This window comes from Palaemon carinicauda, chromosome 44 (genome assembly GCF_036898095.1).
Source record: "Palaemon carinicauda isolate YSFRI2023 chromosome 44, ASM3689809v2, whole genome shotgun sequence".
Classification (NCBI taxonomy): Eukaryota; Metazoa; Arthropoda; class Malacostraca; order Decapoda; family Palaemonidae; genus Palaemon; species Palaemon carinicauda.
In genome coordinates this window covers 23,258,051-23,273,050 of record NC_090768.1, presented here as the reverse complement: position 1 = coordinate 23,273,050, position 15,000 = coordinate 23,258,051, and the positions used below count along the sequence as shown (strand labels likewise).

The following is a 15,000-nucleotide window of genomic DNA, read 5'->3' as shown; positions in this document are numbered from 1 at the left end:
TAAAAAAGTATATAAATCAAACAAGGCTACAAATGTATTCGGAAAGAGAATAAGAAATTAATCTATACTTATTCAATAATTATTGTAGAAATGAAATTATTCCTCCCTTTCCAATCACCGGACTTCAAGAAAGAAATCAGAAGCAATTCTTTAATTAAAGATGCTAATCAAAGACATAAATCAGGAGACCTCTCATAATGATTCCTTTCCTTCTTTTCATGATTGTTTTTCTTTGAAGAATAATCACAAGGTCAGCTGAGATATATGCCTAAACCAAAGTCTGATTATCTACTGTGAATCCAAAGAAATACATCTTATGAACAAAATAAAACATATTGTACACAAATGGAATAATAAATACAAAACCATCATATCAATATAATGAAAATAACAATAAACGAAAAAGAAATGACAGAATCGATGTAAGTAAAAGTAAGAGAACTGACGAATGACAAAACATGAGAGAATCACTGGAAGTAAAAGTAAGATAAAATGATGAATTGCAATTAAAATAATGACACTGTGCTGCACAGTATATCATACCGCCTAATAAAATTTCCGATAAATGAAACCAATTGATTTCGCTCTACCAGCGCCCCACGTTATGGTGCGGCATTCTATAAATAAAAGTTAAATTTGCGTGTACAAAAATAAAAGTAGTTGGGGGCGCGTCTCTACAGTACACTGACAGTGAGAAAAGCTTCGATATCAACTTAGCGAATGAGACCCAAAAGCAAAATTCATTCACATGAGCACCGAGTCGGAGGAAATAATGCAGACAAGATGTCAAGCGAATATTAGAAGATTAATACCTCTGGAAGAGAGATAAAAAGGGGTGGTAGGGGGGTAGGATGGAGGGGAAAGAATAAAACTGAAATTCATGCAATAAAAATGATAAACGCCAGAAGGGAGCTGCCAAGAAAATCCCTTTGGGAACAATTCACGAGCGTTTAGCAATGTAAATTTGCAAAGCATCTTCTCAATAATTCAACCCCCTTCCTTGAATGTCACAAAGAAACGAAACGACAGGGGGTGGGGTGGGGGGATACGGATCCCCCTCCCTTATCAAGTGAAGAAGTCACATGGTATGGACTCCAAAAATTGCAAGAGAGAGAGAGAGAGAGAGAGAGAGAGAGAGAGAGAGAGAGAGAGAGAGAGAGAGAGAGAGTGAGAGAGAGAGAGTGAGAGAGAGAGAGAGAGAGAGAGAGAGAGAGAGGTTGTCAAATATTCTCTCATCGTAAAAGCACGGTTAAGGTTGTCTGTTTACCATATTTGACATCTGGCAATAACATTCAAGTCAACACCGCTAGCATATACGAAGGAGGGAGAGAAATATAAATGATAAACTGGAAAATAGAAAGAAGCCGAGAAAAATAAGTGATAGACAGAGAGAGAAACCGAGAGGGCGTTCGTACTGTTTTACAAATAGAAATATTTGGAACATATAATTCTCGGTCAATAAAAAAAACATTACTAAGTATTAAAGAATGAATCAAGGCAAAAAAAAAAAAAAAAAAAAAAAAAAAAACCATCATCAAATAAAAAATAAATGATGTCACGGAAAAAGCATTTAATGACTAGATTCACAATTTACGTGTAATGCAAAAATGAGTAATACAAAAAAAAAACTATGATTTCTTTACTAGAAAAAAAGGTTTTACACAGTACCAGGCAGAGCTAAATTCCTTACAGAAATATTCTGACGAGATGATTTATAATTTGCATTACTACCAGAATTACGAATGATTTAAAAGATGTTTATTCATGTGTGAGAGAAAAGATATTAGTTATACACGTTACTGACATTAGTTATGCGCGTTGATGATCTGGAAAATAGGATAGCATTATAAGTAGATAACGCATTTTTTTTCTTAGTTTCTTCTCCCTAACACAAAATAAAGTAGCTGCTAGCTATAACATTACTAAGAAGTGTATCAACTAAGGTACGGGAACAAAGTCTAGAAAACTAAAACTTCATAGATTAATTCCCCCAAATTTATTGATCCTCTCCAAACACAATTTTCCAAATGTTAAAGGCCATTAATGTTGCCATACGAGTGGATATCCTGTGTAAGGTTCCCATTCTACAAAAATCTTTTTAATGCCTAAAGATTAAAGTCTTTTGTCTTATCCATTTGGAACACTGTCACAAACTAGATAGCAACCTAGATAACATTTTTGAAACGCCGTTTCCTCTCTAACAAACTGGTGGAAATACTTAAACCGTTATCGTTAAGTTCGCCGTAAGGTAAAGCATCTTTCATATCCCCTTTCTAAATATGGAGTTTCCTTTATCGTCTCTGCTTCCAGAGTTTGTGTGAGCTATTCGTTTGCAGAGGTTCCACATTATCACCATTCCCAAATGATATGATCCTCAATTCCTTCATTTGAAAGCTATGGAACAGTCGACCAAAAAGGCTGTGGAAGTCGACGCTTATTATATCTATTTTTCTACTAATGTTTATCGATTTGCATTAGCTATTTTATTTCAACTTATTTATTTTTCTTCTTTGTATCTGCTTTATTAGCCTTACTTCTCCTTCACGCTAATTTCTATTTCTTCCCACATACGGATGTTTGATAAGCATTATATCAGCATCTTTGTCTTGTCCCACAATTATGACTAATAAGGAAAACACGAACGGTTCAATGTATGAATAAAAACAAAGAATAAGTTTGTATTCTTGTTAGTTGATATAACTGTAAAACAGAACACGACTATAAAAACGAGGCACCAGTGATTATCATAAAATAAAACGACAGTAGAAATGCTAAAACGCAACGATAATTAGTTTTATGGTTTTAATTTAATTATCTGGCTGGATGCTTCATATCATTTGCTTGGAACTATTAGATTGTGTGCAGATTTTATGTGACCTTTAAGTGTATTTTTATTGGTGTATTTCTCTATTTGGTATAAAACATCTTTATCGGTTTCATCAAGCTATGGTAAGCAGCTCTTCTAGGAGAAGGATACTCCAAAATCAAACCATTGTTCTCTAGTCTTGGGTAATGCCATAGCCTCTGCACCATGGTCTTCCACTATCTTGGGTTAGTTCTCTCGCTTGAGGGTACACTCGGGCACACTATTCTATCTTATTTCTCTTCCACTTGTTTTGTTAAATTTTATTAGTATATATGGGAAATATTTATTTCAATGTTACTGTTCTTTCCTCACAGGGCTATTTTCCCTGTTGCAGCCCCAGGGCTTATAGCATCCTGCTTTTCCAACTAGGGTTATAGCTTAGCAAGTAATAATAATAACAACAACAACAACAACAACAACAACAACAACAACAACAACAATAATAATAATAATAATAGTAATAATAATAATAATAATAATACTAATAATAAAAATAATAATAACTCTATTCTACCTGGAAGGAACTTACTAAAAGGAACGACTGGACAAGAAGAAGAAAGCCTAAAAAAGTAAGTGATACATACGAATGGGCATACAAAAAAGGAAAGATACGGAACACTAATAGTTATATACAAGCTGACACATTCGATATGACGTATGAAAACTGAAATCAATACACGACCCTATTGGTGAACTGACTTCAGCAACAAATCACTCAAAGTAATAATGCCTCAATGGAAAAGGGTAGAACACCTAGAATAGCGCTAAAAGGGTGACAAATGCCCTAAGGGAAATAGAAGTGCTAATAATATAATAGTGACTTTTCACTTAGCTCCTAAGCGCGAAAAAGCACGACGAATTAAGGATCCACCGATCGACATTTTGGGCATTGTAATTAAAGCAACACAAAGGGGCTCATCGTCTGGGGAGAGAACACAAGAGGGCGAGAAAGCAAAAAAATTAACAGACAGACGGAAAGTGGCAAAATGGGGTCAAATAATTACTTTTTGGAATACACGATATAAGAGCAGATTTATTCATCGTCAAAGACGTGTTATAATATATTGCTTCATATGCTGGCTGTTATTTAATTAAAACGAAAAGGTAATTTTAAAGAATACCGTACGTATCTTGAAAATTTCTACCTCCTATAAAACGATTTACTGAATAGAAAATACAAAACATATTCCATTTCATGTAAAAACCCTCTTAGTATGAGAATGTAACATAACTGTAATTAAGAGAAAACAACAAACAACGTTGGTTTCATGAAAACCGTATCAACTTAACGAGAAAGTGATCGGACATTCTCCCGGAATTTGACGGTTCTTCGCCCAACCCCCTTCGCATTCAATTGCCAGGTCCAATTTGCAAGTGGTTCAGGAAGAACAAGGTCGTTATAGGCAGGCAATCAAATCCGCACCATACCGACAGCGAGTCTGTGTATACATAATGAAATGGCAGTTAAGCAGGAAGTCCCACTGGCTTGCGTTTGTAATTGACAAAAATATAAATAAAGAAATCTCCTATATCAAAGTGATCTAATATTTAAAAAAATAATTTCAAAAGAAGTTCTTTCTCTTTGCATAAACTTTCCAGATGAGCATTAAACAGACTGCGTAGTACAACATACACGTCCGATCACTTAGTTGTTGTGATAGCAGACTTCCTACTTCAACTAATCTTGTGAACCTTTCTGTCTAATTATTTCCCAAGCCATCAATCTACTCATATAAATGTATGAGGTACACAAGCATACTTGCATGCATATAAGAATAGAATAAGAAAGTAACGTTTACCCGCAATCAACTCATTTTATGCTCTAACTAGGTAGAGAGCAACCAATAATAATAAAAATTTTCAACAAGCATTCACAATTTAGATCAAAGGTTTTACATTAAGGATGGTATCCTCTGGTTAAGGATAAATTAAAAAAAAAAATGTTTTCTTACTAGCATGAGAAATGAATTTTTTTTACAGTGATGAACAATATCCCATTTGTAAATAAAATATTACTCTTTCAAAATTAAGCTGCAATCTTTATCGGTAACAATTTTTTGCCTTAACTATAGCAACGAAAATAATAATAATAATGATAATAATAATAATAATAATAATAATAATAATAATAATAATAATAATAAAAGTTTAAAGAAATCTACATTGATACAGATATATACAACATCTACTTGAAACCAAGCGAGCAATGTCTAATACACCAAATAACAACAACCAACAACAACAACAGCAACAGTAATAATAATATTAATAATAATATCAATAACAATAGTAGTAATAATAATAATAATAATTATAATAATGATAATAATAATAATATCAATAATAATGCCACAAAGACGCCGGTCTACTGAACATCAATATTGAACAACATTAGGCATAAGAACCTCAAAACTAGAAGGATATCACTTTCTGAAGCCATTCCTTCTTGAGTGAAACCAGGCACGTGAAGAACAAATAACAGTGAAATCAAAGAAACAAAACGTCACCTCCGAGTTTCCCTAACGACGGAAAGAATGAAAACCCAATCGGAGAGAGAAGCGACGACCCCCGAAAAAAATATTTGGGGATCACTATGTGTCACCACAACCGAAAAAGCGTTAATAGCTAATAAAGGCGAAGTTAGACGACGCGGTGGGAGGAATGCCACAAGGAGGGAGTCTTTAGGAGGTCAAAGTCATCAAAACCTCATCAAACTCTGTCCAGAAGTAAAACGATAAAACTGGAAAGAAGTTTTGTCAAACAATTTCTCAGAGATATCTCTCACCGTTCATCGGGACAACTCGTCCCTTCCCTACCCTTTCACTCCACCACTCCCTCGCTTTCTCTACATGAGGAAGACTAGGAGGGGTTGGGGGGTTGGGGGGTTGGGGGTGAGGAGGGTGGATGGACTAGAAGTGATACCGTCAATGATGATTGCAATGGTGGAATCTTAATGTTATTTTCTGGACAAAATTTCGGTTCCATGGAGATAAACAAATGGACATCAATCGGATTACCGAAACGGCATATTTTGGGGGAGGAGATTAGGGAAAATTGAGTTGGAATCAATTTCGTCAATTGTTCCTCGTTATATGCACCATGCGGGAAATCACGGGGGAAATTCTCCTCAATAAACTACCTCGATGTGTCAATAAATTACAATCTTCATGGAGGGAACTAATGTACAAAAGGATTCCATAAACTTCAACAAATTGAAAACTGGAGTCATAACTGCAAATCAGCTCCTTTGTGTGGGACTTCTGAAAACTACAGGATTTATAAATTAATTGCCGACTGAAAACTCCTTTTGATTGGACTAATGACCGAGAGAAATACGCAGAAGTTTAATTCCCTCTTTGGTAACATGAAAAGGAAGGTAGCTTGATTACAGCCATACCAAAGCTACAACACACAAAGTTGCACAGAACTGTATTCTTATATGGATTTTTCTTTGTTAATGCAACTGAGGACACACAAACTTACATTCAAAATGATGAATAAACGCCCCATTCCCTGTATATCCCTCACAATGACTTTCTGAAATAAAAAAAAACATCTAACACAAAAAGTATCTTATGTTTCATCTTTTAAATTTTTTCATTCGTTCAAATGCCTCTTAAGAAATGCAATCATCCTCCAGCCTAAAATGAAAATATAAACTTACATTGAAAACAAATAATGTACAGTTGGACGCAGGAATTACTGGCACAGTGCGTTCTGAAGAAGTGCGCACTGTCACACCTTTAATGCACAGCTAGTTCCTATGTGTAGCCCAATCCACCATCACTAGCATCTCTCCCTTTAATTTCTGTTGGTTACTCGCCGCGCAGTATGGGTGCAACAAGGTGCACTTCCTCAGAGCGAAGAGCGCCAAGAATTTTGGGGCCCAACTGTACGTCCTTACATGTATAAATGTATTTATAAAACATCAAATATAACGTTAAATATCAGAGTTTTTTTTTTTTTTTTTTTTTTTTTTTTTGGGTTACTCAAATTTTTCGTTCATTCAAATAAACTTTGACAATGACAGTAATTAGCCACTTATCTAAAAACAATTTTAGAGACTAAAGATACGAAGAACAAGAGAGGAAATTCACATTTGATCAACTCAAAGCTTTTCCATCCTTTCAAAGAAAAAAAAGTAAAGGAAAAGGGTCTAGTAATGACGGTGAGTTAGACTCGTATGCAAGCAATGAACTTGCTTCCAAACACTATCTGAATTCGAGATTACCTAGAGAAAGCGACAGTGAAATAGTGAAGAGCTCGAAATCAAAATTATCATTTAACTTAAATTCCGCCTTCGTGTTTCACGGACTTCATTTAAATGTTTATAACTGCGTTTATAATCGTCTACCTGCAAAGTATGCTAAAAGTATTAAATAATTTTGATCATTCGTAAAAAATATACATTAAATACTATAAATGGAAGGATTACCTTTGATTTATCATTCGCTGTTAAGTAACTCATTATAACACATATGATGATTTCTTGGTGAAAATCCTGCAGATTTTATTAGCGTGCGTTTAGCAACTCGAAAGTAACTAAGAAACATCCTTATTACAAGGCGTAAAATCTAAAATAAACTGTAATTTATGATAATGCATATGAGAATAGGAGCAATTAACGAATTCAAAGTCTTATTATGAAAAGGTAACTCATATTACATATTCCTGAACATAATTTCTAAGCTCAAAAGGGCCTAACTACGAAAATATGTATCTTAATACATATAAGAACTATCATATGAAAGCTTAATTAAATTTCCCATTAGAAAATATCTCTCTCTCTCTCTCTCTCTCTCTCTCTCTCTCTCTATATATATATATATATATATATATATATATATATATATATACATATACATATATATATATATATATATATACACATATACATATATATATATATATATATATATATATATATATATACACACACACACACACACACACATATATATATATATATATATATATATATATATATATATATATATATATGTATATCACACAAGTATACAGCCAGTCGTTCTGTCTCTACATTAAGTTTTTTTTTTTTTTTCCCCACAGTATATGAAAGGACTAAGTCACGAAGGTCCCTTTAAGTTATAAAATTACGCACTTCCTTTTCTGGAGCCTGAAATTCACGCCTTCTCCGTTTGTCCAGTGTTATGACCATGAATTTTCAAAAGAAACTTACATCTTTTTACTCCTTTCTTTTGGTCCTTTGTGACCTTACGAGAGAAAAGTGGTCTGGAGTACTTTCATTGCTCTTTGCAGAAACAAAAATCCTCAGTAACAACATTCCCTTTCAAAAGAAATTCTGCAAATAACGAAATTTATATATTGAAATTCTTCACTTATTAAAGACTGAAAAATATGGAGACGCTCTTCGTTTCATGTATTTGGTGTATATCTAAAATATATAAAAAAAAGACAATGATATTACGATAGGGAAAGAAACAATCAAAACTAATTGTCTATCAGAATATGCATCCTTGAACATACGGGTATATCCGAGGGTTACGTGTGTATATATAAACATCTGCATGTTCATGTTGCGTAAGTTTAATAATTAAGTGAACGACTATATGAATGCTTATATGTTGATTCGTACGCAGCGTGTATGGAGAGGCTTGTTTGTAAAATCAAAAATGTCACGGAATAATTATTAAAAGCAGGACTAAAATTTAATCAACTACAAATTTCAAGGAATTTGTGTGTATACATATATACCTACCTGTAATTTATTTGTATGAGGACGCTTCTAAGATAGAAAAATTTAAATATCTAGGGAATGATAAAAAACAGAAAAAATGGGCATAACTTCGAAAATTTAGTACGTAAAAAAAAAAAAAAAAAAAAAAAACACAAAAGTTCCAAAACTCAGAGAGTAATGACTACGATAGAATTTTATTTTGTTGAAAGGGGAATATCATAAGAAATGAGATATGAATTTTTCACAAAAGAAAGTGAAAAGCTACTTTACCTTTCTCTATATGCTAATAGTGTGCGCCGGCACTAATCACGTTTGAACTTTTAGAAAGATAAAGTTGCTTGGAAAAAAATGTAATAACCCAAAACCGTATTTGAAAGTCAAAATATACAGAATACAGTATTGGAATTTTCAATTGTGAATATTCAATATTCGTATGCTTATCATTCTACTTAACTTGCTTGCGAGTATGATATATATGCTAATGCATGGAGAAAATAATTAAGATATTAAAACATGAAAACTCCAGCTACAGACTTTTTTGTAAAATATATCTTAGAGATTCTTAAAATGTCGGGTAATAACATTTCGTAATATTTCATAATCACAGAATATTGGCAGAAATGCCTTGACATGATTATCATAATTTTCTGTTTACAGCAATACAGGGTTCTAATTACTTTGTTCTCTATCACCTAACCATTAAAAGCAATTATGTTATTCAGTTCTTATCTCTATAATAGTTTCCTTACTTAGCTCAATATCACCTTGGTTATCTGGCTTTGTATTAGCACCCATCAGTATCCTTTTGAACTTCAGGTTTTTTTTTTTTTTTCACAGAGTGACAATATTCATAATTACCATATAAGTGCAAAGTGACAGGTCCCTGCTTCTGAAGTCAGAGAATCTTTAAGAAAATAAAGGTGTCTGTAACCATCATGAACCTTCTGAACGTTAAAAGTCAAATAAATCAAAATTATCCTTCGTCAATTCAAAACAGATCTAGATATATTCGTTATAAGTAGATGTAGATTAATTTCCTACCTTGCAATGCTAATGACAATATCATCAACCATGCATGTGGCCTTGTAATTAAAAGCTTTTGAGATGTAATCAGCATTGTATTAGTTAAAAACTATAGTCGACGTCTGACTGTTTAAATTACCACTATGTTCCATATTCATAGTACTCTTCTGAAAACGTTGTTGAATATTAAAAACTTTACGCAACACTATTTCAACAGCGTTATGTTAGTCATGGAAAGTGTACAGTTTTGTTGAGCATGTTTAAAACCATAAAAAAGTCCTTGAGAACAAATCTTTAAATACTTGACCCACTAAAAACCTGCTACAAAAAGGGCAGTAAAATTTTTTTTATTCAATAACTACAACAGATATGCTGGTGTTGCTAACTGCCTTTGACCTTGTCAAACGAATATGTGGAAAGCATAGTTACTCCAACATTACACAGCAATTGTAATATGACCACACAAGTACAATGAAACGTCACAACCTTTAAAATAAACCAGGGGGGAATGAAATAAGAGGTCACAAAATCAGAAAGGAGCAAGGGGAAAAATAGTGAGATGTCCTAATTCCTAAAATGAATTTGGAATGAAATGAGTAGTAATAGGGTATTACAGTGATAATTAACAGTTTATAACAAACAAAGGGAAACACGAAGAAAGGTAGCAATCCCTGAGAGGACCAGAAAGGAACACAATAAAAGGATTTCAATCTCTATGAAAACGGGAAAGTTCAATGGAATGATACGATCCTTCAAAGGACAAGAGAGAGAGAGAGAGAGAGAGAGAGAGAGAGAGAGAGAGAGAGAGAGAGAGAGAGAGAGAGAGAGGTAGCAATGAGTTTACAATTACCAGGACGAAGAAATTAGAATCTGACGAGAAGTCCAAATGCCCAGCAGCAACAAGGGCAACAAGGGTGCTTACAACGAGAGAGATCTCAGTTCCTCAGCAGAAAAGGTGGGAATGCAATGGGAGGTCACAATCCTTAAAAGGAATAGAAGGGAAAGCAATCAGAGGTCACGATATCAAAGAGATGCAACAATCCCTAAAAGGAACAATAAGTATTACAATTAGGCTTCTCAACTTCAAAGATGAAAAGAAACATAAGCAAATATTCCGCAAGTGGCGGACGGTGACGCATAAGGCTCCTTTCACGGTAGGCCGCAAATCTGTCCGGTAGGGCTCCGGACGAGGTAGTCAACGGATAGGTCTTTATGAGGCTTTTCACCTGCACACTGTTACAAATGTGCCGTAAGAAAAAGGTTAAAATCCTAGAATAAATGTTGCCAGGCATTTACCGTTTTAAAAAAACGGATATATTGACGTAAAGGATTGATAATAGTCACCAACCATTAAATTATAATAACAAAATAGGGTAAAAATTATGGTCGACTGTGTTTTACTGAAATACGGATGAGAACAGCCTATTTTTACAGAGATTTTCTGATTAAAATTACGGTTTTGTCTGCAGTACTCTCAATGTCTGTCCGGCCCCGCATTAAGCCCACAGGGCTCAGTTAAACTACCTGAATCACTTTCCTAATCCATCTCAACAGTAAAAACAGGAAAAGAGGTTGTGGAAAATAACAAAAGTATAAACTATTTAAGTACCTGTAATTCATTCATGAAATGGTGAAATTGGGACTCTGATCACCTCAGACATTAACGTTTTTGCACATTGCTCCATTCAACCTGCTCAACATACCAATCCGGTGCCGAAAAAAAGTAATCTTTCAGGATTTCCAACATAATCATACCATAATGTCATAAGGATTTCAGCGCTGAAAAAAAGGGACCCCCCCCCCCTCCAATCCTCTTTCCACTGTCATTTTTTTTTTTTTCCGAAGACCTTTATAGTTGCTAACAGTCTGCATTTTCGTACCTACAAAAACATATATCTTCAACACCTGGAGCCAATATTTTGACAAAGATATGGCATGTAGGTTAATGAAAATAACCTAAGATCAAAGACTGGAATTGCTTCTAAATGGCAATATGAACTACAAAGCAACATATTTTTTACAGATAAGTGGCGTAATTTGCGACTGTCATGTATCAAATACCGACAAACCAAATCCTGTTTTAAGGTCACCGATCTTCGATTGAACTATTCTGATAGATATATCAATGGGAGAGAGAGAGAGAGAGAGAGAGAGAGAGAGAGAGAGAGAGAGAGAGAGAGATTTGCCAATGTATCAAACGATTGAAAGGTAGAATCATTGAGTAAATCTCTCTCTCTCTCTCTCTCTCTCTCTCTCTCTCTCTCTCTCTCTCTCTCTCCATAAAACACAGAATTGTGTGTTGTGCACTTTTCAAGCAATGGTTATTATTGCGAGGAGCAAAATTACAGGGCTGCGGTTGATCCCTAACTAAACTCAAAAGTATGATTGGTGGTAGATCAAGAAACATTGGATCCTGTCCACCCACATCTTTCTTTAGCTACATGCAGCTAATTTAAAATTCAGGGTGTAGTTCCTTTTGAGAAGCAAATCATGTTTGTCATTAACTCAACAGAACAAAAACTTGATATATTGAGAAGCTCTTCAAGGCTTTTGGAAAACTATGTATCATGAAGAAATTTATTAGTTCTTTTATCGTAAGATATTTTGAATATTGCTCTCCTATCTAATCTTTGACATCTATTTTTCATTATACATTGTTAGACATAAATTTACAGTTTTCTGTTCCGGGTCCCTGATTTTGATAGCTATTTGTGAATGCTGTATAAGATTTTTGATAGTTCAGATCTCCACACTCTATACTATCAACCACGTGATAGGCATGCATCTAATTACAACCTTCTCGTCGTTCCTTCTTAAAGGTCCGTACGAAGCAGTATTCTAGATGCTTTATCCAGGATGTGACAAAATTAGGGAATGGTCTCCCAAATCAAATGGTAGAATCAGTAGACTGAAAGAAGTTATATTTTGTGCAAATACCTTTCTCTACAGGATGACATACTGCTCGTGTTAGTTATTATTATTATTAATTGCTAAGCTACAACCCTAGTTGGAAAAGCAGGATGCTATAAGCCCAAGGGCTCCAATAGGGAAAATAGCCCCATGAGGAAAGGAAATAGGGAAACTAATAGAGAATTTTAAGAACAATAATAACATTAAATAAATCTTTCATATATAAATTATAAAAACTTGAAAATAACAAGTGGATAAAAACTTTAAAATAGCAAGAGGAAGAAAAACAAGATAGAATACTGTGCCCGAGTGTACCTTCAAGCAAGAGATATTTAACCCAGGACAGTGGAAGACTATGGTACAGAGGCTATGACACTACACAAGACTAGAGAACAATGGTTTGATTTTGGAGTATCCTTCTCCTAGATGAGTTGCTTACCATAGCTAAAGAGTCTGTTCTACCCTTACCAAGAGGAAAGTGGCCAGTGAACAATTACAGTGCAATAGTTAACCTCTTCAGAGAAGAAGAATTGTTTGGTAATTTCAGTGTTGGCAAGTGTATGAGAAAAGAGGAGAATGTGTACAGAATAGGCCAGACTATTCTGTGTATGTGTCAGCAAAGATGAAATAAGCCATAACTAGAGAGAGGGATCCAATGTAGTACTAACTGGCCAATCAAAGGACCCAATAACTCTCTATGGGTGGCAGGTGCCCTGGCCAACCTACTGCCTATTCGTCATTTACCTATTTTTTAACATTCTTATTAACTTAGTAAATCAGTTTCTTTTTGTTCCTCCTCTAAGGTAATTTTTTTTTTTTCGTCTTTTCTACGATGGCCTGCTCTGCTTATTGGGGCTCTCGGACGTATAACATTCTACTTTATCCTAAAGGTTTATAACCTGGCTAATAATAATAATAATAATGATAATAATAATAATATATTCATACATATATTCACTCATATATATACATGTACATATATACATATATATACAGTATATGTATATACAGTATATATGCATATACATATAATATATACATTATATGGTTGTGCATTACTGATTCATAAATATACTTAGGCATATATATATATATATATATATATATATACACATAGATATATATATATATATATATATATATATATATATATACATATATATATATATATATATATAATTATATATATATGTATATATATATATATATATATATATAATTATATATATATATATGTATATATATTTATATATATATACACACACACGAAAATATATTTCCTGAACACTTATCCGAGTATAACCGCATTTATTTCCGCTTTGGAACAAATTCATCTATTCTTATTGAATTATACAATCCTTATACAGTCCAACATCTAAAACATGCAAAATTCCTAAAATGATGTAAATATTCAACTTCCAATAACAAAAATAACACAGTAACGCAGGAAACCTAAAGCTGCCACTAGCTAATCGCTAAACTCTACACATAGCATGAAGTCTTGCATGAATAAACTAGAACGGGCACTCGGTATAGCGCATACCTTCGCCACTGGCACTTTTGTCAATAAGAAAACTGATGAATTTATGGTATTTGATCCCAAAACACACCTGTCATCTAAATTTGTCATCATGGCCTAAAAGTCGGATAAAAATGGCCACGTAATGATAAACCACACGCTTCCTGCAAGTTAATTGATCCCATTGACCTTCGAACCCTAACCGCTACCAAAGATAATGACATCACTATATCAAGTTATATATCACGAGATAGGCAATTGAATTAGGCACATTTTACCCCTAGGTTTAAGCAAATCAGATAAAAATTAACCACGATATGGTTAAAAAGACGTTTTTGGCATTTTTGTGACCTTGACGACTTTTGAGCAAACCGTTCCCAAAATTTGATCAAATTGTCCTTGGATCATGGCAAATCATCCTACTAAATCATAAGATTTCCCCACGATATAGCAAATAGACAATTTGACCATATTGTGACCTTAACCTTGACCTTGGGATATTGCACATCCCAAGACAGGCAATTGACTTGTGCACACTTTGTTACTAGTTTCTTGCAAATCGGATAAAAATGGACCATTATATAGTAAAAAGACGTTTTTTACCTTGACCTTTGACTCAGTAACTCTCAAATCACAAGACAGGCAATTGAATTACAAAAATTTTGGTACGAGTCACATGCAAATTGGATAAATATTGACTCCGATATAGCAAAAAGACATTTTTTTGCTTTTTTGTTACCTTGACCTTTGACCCAACCAGTCCCAAAATCTAATTAAATTATCCTTGGACCATGGCTAATCATCCCATCAAATTTCACAAGATTCAGTCAAATAGTTTTTGAGTTATGCGAATCAAAAACACACAGACAGACATAGAAAATATACGCTTATCAAAACATAACCTTAGGTAATTAAAAAAAAGCCTTCAGGTAGACTATTGTCTCTCGCTAGCACAAAGTGTAT

The 15,000-nt window shown here is 33.9% G+C and overlaps 1 protein-coding gene across 1 annotated transcript in view; it reads right to left on the bottom strand.

Moving 5' to 3' along the window:
- The window catches only part of LOC137634353 (roundabout homolog 2-like), a 233,994-nt gene extending 224,614 nt beyond the window's left edge, over positions 1-9,380 (bottom strand). Inside the window, 2 exon segments of the mRNA XM_068366750.1 lie at positions 6,350-6,403; positions 9,335-9,380. Of these exon segments, the coding sequence (XP_068222851.1) occupies positions 6,350-6,403; positions 9,335-9,380 (100 nt within the window).
- Positions 9,381-15,000: the final 5,620 nt, after the last annotated feature.